Here is a 12,587-nt window from a genome sequence, read left to right on the forward strand (position 1 = left end):
TTTATTTTTGTAAAAACTCCAGAACTCTAGCGTTGTTTAGAACAGGATACTAGCAGCTCAGATCATCACAAATATATCCATTAATTACTTTAGACTTTAGATAGAGCATTTTGCAACCCACGCATTTAATCATTTTATTAATTTGGAGAATTCAAGGTTGAAACTAGATACTGGAAAGAAATTACAATAGAGCAACTATTCATCATTTCAACAAGGAAGAAGCATATATCTTACATCACATATAAGAGTGGAATTATATTCTTGTCTTTTTAGCATTTTTTCATTTTTTATATGCAATAATTAAAACATGGAAATTTCATAAAGTAAACATGCTAATTTCAAATTAAGGATGCATGAAAATAAATATGCAATGCAGATAACCTCGGGATTGGGGGTCCTCCCCCAAGCTAGCTTCTGGCCGGTGTTTATTATTATTATTGTTTTATATATTTTTTTTCAGGGCTTACCTTTTTAGGTCTGGTGGGCAAGACCTTTTTCTCCCGTGCTTGGTGATGGATCTCCTTGTCTGAGAGAAGTGGACGGAGATGCTTGTTCCTACTTTGGCCTCCACTTCATCTGATTGGTTTTTGTTGGTGTGGTGGCCTTTTGGATCTCCTTCCATACCTTCTTTGGTGGAAGGGGACTCTCTTTTTCTTCCGGAGCCTTGTTTTGCTTACAAGCTTTATTTTGCTCCTCATGTTTCTTTTTGGGAGTTGCCTTTTTCTTTTGCTCCGGCTTTTGTGTAGGTCTTTTTACTGATTTAGAGATGCTATAAATAATTTCAGGCTGTATCTGCACCTCTTTTATCTGTTTATTTGGTCCATATCTAACCCGGATCATTGAGCATTGCTCTTGATGCCTTGGTTTGAACTCAAACTTCTCCTCCTTCCCATTGATGTGTAAACTGATCTTTCCTTCCTTCACATCAATCTGTGCTCCTGCGGTGCTCAAGAAGGGTCTCCCAAGGATCAATGGTGATTCCTTGGTTAACTCCATATCAAGCACCACAATGTCCATGGGAACAAACAGTCCTCTGATTTGTACTGGTACATCTTCGGCTATTCCCGTTGGATGCCTGACCGATGAGTCGGCCAGTTGGAGAGTCATCGTGGTTGGCTTGAGTTGAGTGAAGTTGAGCTGGTCAAAGACAACTTTAGGCATCACACTTACGCTTGCACCTAAATCACATAGCGCATGATCAAAGCGCTGAGTTCCGATTGAGCATGTGATTGTAGGGCACCCCGGGACCTTCCTCTTCTCCGGGAGACGGTTGAATATAGCAGTGCTACACTCTTCCGTCAGCTTAATTGTTTCAGTGGATGGCAGTGGGCGCTTGTTGTTGATGATTTCCTTGATGTACTTGGCATAAGAAGGTACATGTAGAACGTCCATCAAAAGAACGCTTACATGTATCTTCTCGATCATCTCAACAAAGCGAGTGAATTGTTCATCCACAGCTTGTTTTCTATTTCTTGTGGGAAATGGCAGGTACGTGGTGTCCGTGTACCCCAATGGGTCTTTTGGTGCCATTTCCTCTTCTTCTGGTCTGACATCTTTTTGGGATTTCTTTGTTATCTCCTGTTGCTCTTTGTCCTTCCCTGCATCAGCGTTAGGGTTCGGTGGATCACGAGTGGTCTTACCACCCCTCGTGGTCACCGCTTTTACATTTTCTGAATTATTTTTATATTCAGTATGAAGGGCAGCAGCTATCTGAGCTATTTGTGTTTCAAGCATCTTATTAAAGCTCAGTTGATTATGAACAGAAGAAGTCAAGTTTTCTAATTTCGTATTTATGTTTTCTAAAACCTTATCATTGGACAGCAACTTTTTAGTTAAGTTTTCATTTATTTTAGCTTGTCCAAGAATTAGGTCTTTTAATGAAGGTTGATTCGAATTAAAACTCGAATTACCTTGGAATGAAGAGTGTGACTGATTATTCCAATCATTACCTTGGTTGGCGCCTCCTTGTCGACGGAACCCGTTGTTGATGTAGGCAGCGTCTTCACGGGTTTCGGGGCAATCATTCCCCGAATGGCTAACTTCTCCGCAGACCTCGCACGTCATGTGCGAGTCTACGGCCTTCACCGAGTTCGAGGGGTGTGGGGGTATAAACCCCTATACCCTCACGGCTAGACTTGGGCCAGGAGGCTTGACCCATTACGAGACAAGTCCGAGGCTTGATCCAACCGTTTGGAGTTTTGCGCAAGGAAACAAGACGTGGAGATCAAGCAGGATTCTAGTCGGTTAGAATAGGAATTGATATCAAACTATCTATGGCAATTGTAACCGACTAGGATTAGTTTCCAGATTTGTAACCCTGCCCTCCGGACTATATAAGGAGGGGCAAGGGACCCCCCTAGGATATATGATTATCTCAACATAAATCAATACAACAAGATGCAGGACGTAGGTATTACGCCCACACGGTGGCCGAACCTAGATAAAAAGCTTGTCTGTGTCTTGCGTCACCATCGAGTTTGTAGCTTGCGCACCGTCTACCAATAAACTACTGCCGTGGGTATACCCCAAGGTAGACTGCCGACCAGCTTTCGTCGACAGTGGCGCGCCAGGTAGGGGGTGTGCGTACAGCTTTTCCGGCGAACAAGATGGTCATCGTTCCAGCTTCCGCGGCCGTGCCTGAAGGCCTCACGTTCACTGTCGGCCAGATTACGTGGATGACTCACGGCGGTGGTCTCACGACCACGGTTTCGGAAGAAACCCAGATCCGATCTGGGATGACGGCGGCATCGGCTCCGACCACATTGACACCGAGCACTCGACCACCGCTTCCTCGCTACAAGGGAAAGAAGGTCGACAGCTCGGACCTCCTCCGAGCCCTTGGTCACGCCGATCTCAAGCTTCTCGAAGCTTCCCGACTAGTAGATGGGATCTCGCGCCAGTCTGATCAAGCCGCGCCAACGGATTTTTCAACTCCTGCCGGCTAAACAACTCTGACGATAACTTCCACTCCCTCAGGATGGTCAGTCGAACTCAAGGCTGATCCAGATCAAGGTTCCCCTTACGGGCTAAACAACTCAGCTGTTCACTATTCACGGCACGTCCAATCCCTTTTCAACGGGGCACGTTGGTTGCCGAAAGGAGCGGTCGACCAGCTCGTCACTACGTCAACATGGTGACGATCTGAGAACTACGGGACGGCCGGGGTTCCAGCGCAAACAATAGCACTGGAACCGTTCCCACCGAAGTTATAAACTCCGAGGACGAAGAATACGACCTGGACTTACCACCGTATCCTCCGGGTTTCTCTCGCTTCCCCGTCTTTCCACCCCGGCAAGGAGACCTCGTCTTCAATGTCAGCAGCGATGAACCGGTCGTCGATGGAGAGACAGACGAGCAGAGGCAGCTCCGCGAGCAGCGCAATGCCAACCGTGCCGGACGACGCGCGGACGAGGAACGACAACTCCCGCCGCATAACCTCAGCGACGCTTTTGACATGGTCGGGGATCAGCAAGTCTACAAAACGCCAAGCGCTAACGTGGTTGTTGCCATGGCAAACCTAGATCGACTCCCTGATACTTCCGAGTGCCAGGGTGTCCGATCCAGTGTACGCGCGCATCTGATCGCCGCGATGGGACAGACAGCCACCTTGCTTAAAAGGGTCCAAGCTATCTCCTATGCAGAGGTCTCCTCCGACCAGACTCATCGCAGCCGGACCTCACCACAACCCAGCGAGCAGCACCGTAGCCGTTCCCCCAACAATCGTCGAAAGGGTTCACGGCGTGACAACGGTGGTCGGGACGCCGGTGGCTACCACGAGCAGAATCGTGGGCGTGGTTAGGAAGTAAACCAGGACAGGGATCTTTGATACAACATCCCTCCCAAGGACGCCCAGGACCGCATCAACAGGCGCGCCATGGAGAGAGCGGTGCACGAAAACCTGCGTCGCATTGAGTACGATGCCACACATGGTCCTCTGGGCCTGAGACAGTTTTTCTCACACCTTCGCCATGTCGTGTGGCCCTGTAATTTTAAGCTCGAGAAACTCAAAAAATACGACAGCAAGGAAAACCCAAAAAACTGGATCACTCTCTATGAGATTGCAGTCCGCTCAGCAGCAGGAGATGAGCACGTCATGGCCAACTACTTCCCGGTCGTCCTCGACCAGGCTGGTCATCAATGGCTCCTGGGCCTGCCTGAAGACTCTTTCGATTCCTGGGAAGAACTACGCCAAGCGTTTATCGACAATATTATTGCTACCTGCGAGCAGCCTGGGAACAAGTACGACCTCGAGAGGATAAGGGACAAGAAAACTGAGCCTCTGCCCGATTACATCCGACGATTCTCGGATATGCGTCTTAAGATCCCAAAAATTTCCCACGACGAGGCCATATCTGCCTTCATCAAAGGGCTACGCTTCCACGAAGCACTGAGGAACAAGCTACTGTGCAAAAAGCCAACGACGAAGGACGAGCTCCTTGCCACGGCTAAAAATTACGCCGACGCCGACGACGCAGAAAAACTCATCCGGGACGATGCGAGAGGTCCCGACCAGCCTCCTCGACGAGACGACAGTCGTGGTCGTTTCGACAACAGGAACCATCGTCGCCCCGACAACCGCGACCACAGAGAAGGTTGGGACAGGCGGCGTTACAATCGTGATGACTTCAGAGGCAAGCGCCCTCGCGACCACGACCACGAGGTGAATACGGTCAAGGGTCCCAACGGGCGGCGAGACTACCAGGAAGACTACAAGAAGACGCTGAAGGGGCCATGCCAACTGCATCCAAAATTCAGCCGCACGATGGAGGAATGTCGCGTCCTCAAAAGCATCTACACGCGGCAGGCTGGTCAAGACGACCCCACCAAGAAAAATGAGAAACAGGACGGGCGCGATCACGAAGACGAGGACAAGGACTAGGATAGGGACCCACGACACCAGTATGTCAGTCCCACCGACGTGGTCCACTCCATCTTCGGGGGCAAGGTCTCCATCGAGTCTAAGCGAGAAAGAAAGCTCTTAAAGAGAGCCTGCCTTAACATAGACAGCACGGATGGCCTGATCGCCGATCCGAAATTTCCTCCCTGGTCGCACAGGGAGATCTCCTTCAGCAGGAAGGATCAGTGGGCCGCCATCCCAGAGCCAGGACGTTTCCTTCTAATCTTGGATCGTTGCATCAACAACATCAGATTCGAGCGCGTGCTCGTCGACGGGGGAAGCTCCGTTGACATCCTCTTTCGCAATAGGTTGCATGCCCTCAAGATAACCCCGGCATAGCTAAAGCCCTACGACACTCAATTCTGGGGAGTCCTGCCAGGTCAAAGTTCAGTACCCCTCGGACAGATAACGCTGCCTGTCCAGTTCGGAACATCCGACCACTTTCGAACAGAGTTCGTCAACTTTGTAGTCGCCGACTTTGATGGAATTTACCATGCAATACTGGGCCGACCATCGCTGACAAAGTTCATGGCAGTTCCACATTACTCATACCTGGTCCTCAAAATGCCTACAGAGAAGGGCGTCCTAACTATCAGGGGCAATGTCTACACCGCATACACTTGCGAGGAGGAAAGCTTCAAGATCATCGAAGCAATTGATCTTTCAATCCGCATGGCAGAAATAGCAGCCCAAGCTGCACAGCTCCCTCCCGACCAGCTCTAACTACCCGAGCAGGAGACCGCTAGGAAGAATTCAAAGTCCAAAGAATACAAGGAAGTACAGCTGGTCGACGGTAGCCCCGAGAAGACGGCCCTCATCGGGGCCAGTCTGGACCCTAAATAGGAAGACGCGCTCGTCAGGTTTCTAAGGGACAACGTGAGCGTTTTCGCATGGAAACCCACAGACATGCCCGGCGTCCCACGAAACCTGATCGAGCACTCCTTAAACGTCTTGAAGACCGCAAGACTCATCAAGCAAAAGCTACGACGGTTCGCTCGTGACAAAAAGGAGGCTATTAGGACAGAAATAACACGGCTTCTAGCAGCCGGATTTATAAAAGAAGTGTATCATCCCGATTGGCTCGCCAATCCGGTTCTTGTACTAAAAAAGAATAATGAATGGAGAATGTGCGTTGATTACACTGATCTCAATAAACACTGTCCTAAAGATCCTTTCGGTCTCCCTCGCATCGATGAGGTGGTCGACTCAACGGCCGGATGCGAACTCCTCTCCTTTCTAGACTGCTACTCTGGTTATCACCAGATCTCGCTAAAGGAAGATGAACAGATCAAAACATCTTTCATCACTCCTTTCGGCGCATATTGCTACACGACCATGTCCTTTGGACTCAACAACGTCGGAGCCACCTATCAACGGGCCATCCAGCAATGCCTCCACGACAAGATTCGCGATGACCTCGTCGAGGCTTATGTAGATGACGTCGTAGTCAAAACAAAGGATGCGAGCACTCTAATCGGCAATCTAGACCGAACTTTTAGGGCACTAAACAAATACAAGTGAAAGCTTAACCCCAAAAAGTGCATCTTTGGGGTCCCCTCCGGTCTACTGCTCGGCAACGTCGTCAGCCGAGATGGCCTACGGCCGAATCCTTCAAAAGTAAAAGCAGTGCTCGACATGCGACCACCTAAGAACGTCAAGGATATTCAGAAGCTCACAGGATGTATGGCTGCCCTCAGTCGTTTCATCTCTAGACTGGGAGAAAAAGGCCTCCCCTTCTTCAAACTCTTGAAGGCGTCGGAAAAATTCTCCTGGACAGAGGAAGCTGACGCTGCGTTCACCCAGCTCAAGACCTTCCTCACCTCACTGCCTGTTCTCACAGCCCCTCAGCCCAACGAAGACCTACTCCTTTACATCGCAGCAACAGATAGGGTTGTCTCTACGGCAATAGTGGTCGAGCGAGACGAGCCAGGCCACGTCTACAAGGTCCAAAGACCCGTTTATTTCATAAGCGAAGTCTTAAACGAGTCCAAGACCAGGTACCCACAGATACAACAGCTCATATATGCCATCCTAATAACGTCGAGGAAGCTAAAGCACTACTTCGACGGCCATCGGGTCTAGGTAACCACCAGCTTCCCTCTGGGGGACATTCTGCGCAACAAGGACGCCAACGGCAGAATTGTAAAATGGGCAATGGAATTATGCCCATTCTCCCTAGATTTTTAGAGCCGCACCACCGTCAAGTCCCAGGCCTTGGTCGATTTCATCGCAGAGTGGACGGACCTAAATGAGCCTTCCGTTTCTGACATTTCCGACCACCGGTCAATGTTCTTCGATGGGTCCTTGAACATCAACGGCGCCGGCGCTGGGATACTTTTCGTGTCGCCTAACAAGGACAAACTATGCTACGTCCTTAGGATCCTCTTTCTGGCGTCAAACAATGTCGCTGAGTACGAAGCAGCCTACACGGCATACGACTAGCCGTCGAACTGGGAGTCAAACGCCTCTACGTCCACGGCGACTCTGCCTTAGTCATCAACCAGCTCAACAAGGAATGGGACGCAACCCACGAGAAGATGGACCTCTACTGCAAAGAAATCCGCAAATGGGAATCCATCTTCTACGGCCTAGAATACATCCATGTGGTCCGGGATAAGAACCAGGCAGCGGATGCGCTGTCAAAGTTAGGGTCATCTCGGGCCCAGATCCCGCAAGGCATTTTCGTTCAGGACATCCACGCGCCAAGTGTGGGCACAGACCTGGTCAAAAAACAACCTAATGAGGCAATGCTCATAAGTGACACTACTCCGATAACCAGCAGCCGTGACTGGCGCGTCCCCTTGATTAGGTATATATCAGATGGATCGGGCTTTCAGGATAAAACGGAGAACAAGCGCCTCATTCGACGATCCAAGAATTACATACTGGTGGACGGCAAACTTATGCGAAATAACGCAAGTTTCGAAGTGCTGCTCAAATGCATATCCCAAGATGATGGCATCAATCTCTTAAATAACATACACGCCGGATCCTGCGGCAACCACGTGGCCTCCAGAACACTGGTCGGGAAGGCCTTCCGAGCAGGTTTTTACTGGCCAACCGTGGTCGCCGACGCCGGGAAACTGGTTCGACATTGTGAAGGATGCCAGTTCTTTGCTAAGAGGACCCACGTACCTGATCACGGGATTCAAACTATTCCGTCGTCCTGGCCTTTCGCCTGCTGGGGCCTCGACATGATCGGGCCATTTAAATCGGCTCCTGGTAACTTCAAGTTCGTCTTCGTGCTAATCGACAAATTCTCGAAGTGGATCAAATACATGCCGCTGGTCAAAGCAACCTCCGAGAAGGCCGTGGAGTTTCTTAATCAAATCATACACAGATTCGGGACACCCAATAGTATAATCACTGACTTGGGCACTCAGTTCACTGGCACTACGTTCTGGGACTTCTGCGATGACAGGGGCATAGGCATAAAGTACGTGTCAGTAGCTCATCCACGGGCAAACGGTCAAGTGGAGCACGCGAACGGAATGATTATTGATGCCCTAAAGAAAAGGTTGTACACCGAAAATGACAGAGCACCTGGATGATGGATGAAAGAGCTACCAGCTATGGTCTGGGGTCTCCGAACACAGACCAGTAGCAATACAGGCGTGTCACCCTACTTCATGGTTTATGGCTCCGAGGCAGTGCATGGAGGAAAGGCGTCTAATCTCATATCTTCGAACAACAAAGTATCTCGAAGCCATCAGGCGGTACCACAACAGGAACGTCAAAGACCGTTCCTTCGTGGTCGGTGATCTGGTACTCAAATAGAAAACATGCCAGGAAGGAACGCACAAGTTATCCACACCTTGGGAAGGACCCTTTGTGGTCGCCGAAGTCACACAGAACACGCCTGCCTAATTCTTGGCACATAGAACAACTGCGCCGTTTCTATCCATAAGTTTCAGCACCTTTTGCTTGTAAGTTTCTTATAATTAGCAATAATAAAAGTTCTCCTTTTCGCTATATATTTCTACACGCAGAGTTTTCGACGAGCACAATAATCTTCCTCGGAGGCGAAGACCTTTAACGATTATTAATCGAACACAGTGATACATCACTCAGATAACATTGCAGCGCTCAAAATCATGGTCATGACAAATCAAACTTTATTACAAACTTTACATACAGAGTTTACAATAAAACACCCCTCTGGGTGGTTCCTAGTCTACTCCTACAGACTACTCTATAGGCCTACTGCTCGGGCTGATCACCCGCTCGACCTTGCTGCCCAGTCGGAGGGGTCGGGGCCACCGGCGCCTGGCTGGTCGAGACCGCAGGCATCAACCACCCATCTCCGGCAATGGACGCTCCTGACAACTCTCTGGCTGATCTATCTGACCCCGGCTGGTCGGGGGGCGTGGCCGTCCCGCAGAGGTTGATGTCACCGATCACTGTCGACGACAAGTCAAGCAGGCCAACACGAAGGTCGTCTGCCTCCTGCGGACCAACCTCATTGGGGTACCCCCTCTCCAGTCGGGACAGGTCAACGAGAGGATAGTGGGCGCGCACCATGCTGAGGACGTGCGCGCTGACGAATTCCCTGGCGTCCTTGACGAATTGCTGGAGCCAGTCCCACGCCCGTTGTGCCTTCTCGATTGGCGTCAGCTTCGGCGCGCGAGGCTGGTCTTCAGGGAGCTCGGGGCTGATCAAGTGAAGAACCGGGGCCACTCTTTTCCAAAGCTTGATGCAGTTGGTCTTCCAGGAGTCCCGGTCCTTGATCAGCTCGTCTAAATGCTTCTTGGTATTCACCTTGACACTACAAACCAAGCAGCAGGTCAGTTCGTAAAGGAACGTTGAGCCACCAAAGAAAAAGGGGTAGCACGGTTATCACCAGACAACCCCCAATTCCTATTGCTTAGTTCCTTGCCAGCTCGGCGCCCGGTCTCCAGCGCCCCAGCAAGCTCCTGGCCGAGCTGCTCCTTCTCTTGCCGGAGGCGTGCAACCTCCTTCTCCAAGTCTGCATGAACAATCCCTGGTCAACAAAACTGACTACATGGCTACATACAGCTGCTCGGAATACGCGACTAACCTCTCCTTTGCCGATCCTGGTCGGCCAACCGTCGATTGAGGTCGAGAAGGCGCTCTTCTTGAACACTCATCTCGGCCGTCTTCTCCCCGGCTTCCGACCGAAGCCGATCCACCTCTGCGGACAGGGCCTTGTTCTCGGCCACGATGCCCTCAATCTGGTCGAAGCACCTTTTCCGGTACTTCGCCGTTTTCATTGCGCCCTACAAGAACAATACATACTGAATTTAGGAATACTGCACATAAGCATTGAGCAGTGCAAAGGACCACTTACCTTAACCTCGTCCACAAGACGCTTCGCTGCGCGCTCCACCCTCGCGGCCTCCTCCGTCTCCGTGAGCTCTTCATGTCCAATGAAGTGGTCCCCGCGTTGGCGCCACACGTAGACGTGCTGGCGACCATCACGGGGACGACCTTGGAACTCCTCCACTTCATCGTCGGAGGCCGTCTGGGTCTCCTCGTTCGCCGCACTGCCACCTACCATGGTCGCAGGCATCACTGAACCATGACCCAGCCTAGGGGAGCCTACAGGCAAAGAGGTCCCTGCTCGGGGCGTGGTTGGGACTCCCCTTTCTTCGGCTGGTGGAGGAGTCGAGGCTCTGCTTTCCTCCTCCACAACGTTGCTCGGGGGAGGTGTCCTCACGGCTTCCTCGTTCCTCGTAGGGATGCTCGCCGTGGCCCCTGCCGGGGCTGGATGGTCCTCGGTGCTCTCAGCCGCGGTCGTCGCCGCGGGCTGCTCCGTGGTCTGTGGCGCGGCGTCCCCAACGGCAGCAATAGGCTCGGCCACCCTCTGGCCAGCAATGTGGTCAGTGTCGACGTCCGATGCCGCGCTAACAACAAGACGACATTTAAACAATGTCAAAAATAGGAACAAAACGCAAAATATCACAGTACGAAAGTAAGATTGAAAACTTATAGGTCAGAGCGCCTGTGTGTGGCGGTGAACCTCCTCCTGGTCCTACCGCTCGGTGCTTGCACCCCCGTCTCTACGACGCGCGTCGGCTCGACGTGCGGTGCAGGAGGGTCGCTGGTCACCCGACCAGTGGTGGTCGGCGCAACGTCCGGACGACTGCGCTGCCTCCAGACTAAAGAAGGCGCGGCCTCCTCCTCCTCGTCGTCGTCATCGGTGATTCGGACGAGCCGACGGCGCTTTGGCGCCTGGCTGCTCTCTGCCGGCAGCGCTTCTGCAGGGGAGGGGTCCGCTGCCAGTGGCCTTTTCCCCGCCACTCTGTCTTCGGTGGTCGGGGCGGGATGGTTTTGCTCCTCCTCGCTGCTGGTGTATTGAGCACACCGAGCAGCATCGTCTTCTGGCGGGTCTACCCCCGCGGGATTCTCCATGCCACGTGCTAGTGATACGTACACTGTGCACCGGTCAATGTCTCCAATCTGCAGCAACAATAAAAGACAAATCAACAACTAGGAGAACAAGTACTCAGAAAGCAAAATCAGTTCACAACATTACCTTAGGAGCTGGTCGCCCCAGCTTGAAGGCCTACATCCGATCACCACACCGGATGAAGTTGTCATCTGCAAAGTTGAACAATTCGTTCAATAGCTGTTGCACTTCAACCTTCTCCAGAACTTCAAGACTCATTCTGGTCGGGTCCTGGCTCCCCGCGTACTCGTACGCCAAGTGTACCCTTTTCTGGCAGGGCATCACCCGACGACAGATGAAGTTGCCGACCACACCTGGCCCGTCCAAACGGGACAAGTCGATCAGCTTCATCAGGTCTTCTACCTGACCAGCGAACTGCGGGCGGTCTGTCCAACTGACCCTCTTCTCAGGAATGTAGCCCACGTCGCAGAACGTGGAGCTGCCCGGCTCTTCCCTGACGTAGAACCACTTCTTGTACCATTCGGTGAGAGAAGTATTCCACGGGCAGTCGAGATACCGGTTCTTCATCCCGTCACGCAGATTGAGGTATACTCCACCTGCAATCTTGGAGCCTCCAACTGCTCCTTTCTTCATCAAACAGAAAAGGTAGCGAAAAAGATCAAAGTGCGGCTCTATCCCAACATAGGCCTCGCACAGATGGATGAAGGTGGAAATAAGAAGAATGGAGTTCGGGTGCAGATTGCAGATCCCGATCTCATAGTAAAGAAGGAGACCCTAGAGAAAAGGATGGACAGGAATCCCAAAGCCCCTCTTGAAAAAATCTTCGAAAACCACGATCTCACCAGCACGAGGGTCGGGGTAGCTCTCCCCTTCTAGTGCCCTCCAGCTGCCGAGCTCTTGGCTGTGCAACAGCCCCATGACGACGAGGTCGTTGAGAGACCTCACGCTGCTCCGGGACTTCTTCCACTTTTTCGCCATCAGCTCGGCCCTTTTCTTGGAGTCAATCTTCGCCATTGACACTGCGGAACGACTGCGAGTTGGGAGAACTGGTGGTGATTGCAAAAGGCAGGACTGGCAAGAGTGGAAAGCTAGAAGGCAATGGTAGGGTAAAGAATACGGGGGCAATGTCAAGCTTTTATAAGCAACAGCTCCACCCCTCCCACTTCCCGCATTATCGGGAAGTGTGCGGGCCCAGCGGCGGGTGCGGCGTTTCGATTTCCAACAATTACCGGCAGTTAATACGGCGGCTTTTTTGTATAATTGATGGTTTGCTTTTCTTGAACCGTGCAAAGAGCGGCTGCACAGTTACAGGTGCATCTT

General features: G+C 51.6%; 1 protein-coding gene across 1 annotated transcript; it reads right to left on the reverse strand.

The window, feature by feature from the left end:
* LOC110431138 lies at window positions 556–2,064 on the reverse strand. Its single transcript, XM_021449847.1, has 2 exons — window positions 1,950–2,064; window positions 556–1,715 (listed from the first exon to the last, which is right to left on the reverse strand). Exons 1-2 carry the CDS (start codon window positions 2,062–2,064, stop codon window positions 556–558), a joined length of 1,275 nt encoding a protein of 424 aa, XP_021305522.1.

The sequence above is a fragment of the Sorghum bicolor genome, chromosome 10 (genome assembly GCF_000003195.3).
Source record: "Sorghum bicolor cultivar BTx623 chromosome 10, Sorghum_bicolor_NCBIv3, whole genome shotgun sequence".
Taxonomy (NCBI): Eukaryota; Viridiplantae; Streptophyta; class Magnoliopsida; order Poales; family Poaceae; genus Sorghum; species Sorghum bicolor.

Bases quoted from the DNA above. Each gene is read 5' to 3' on its own strand.
- LOC110431138 (XM_021449847.1), bottom strand. From the start codon at position 2,064: ATGACGTGCGAGGTCTGCGGAGAAGTTAGCCATTCGGGGAATGATTGC. The intron at 1,716-1,949 runs GTAATGATTGGA...AAACACAAATAG, and splicing joins ACAAGGAGGCGCCAACCAAG to CTCAGATAGCTGCTGCCCTT.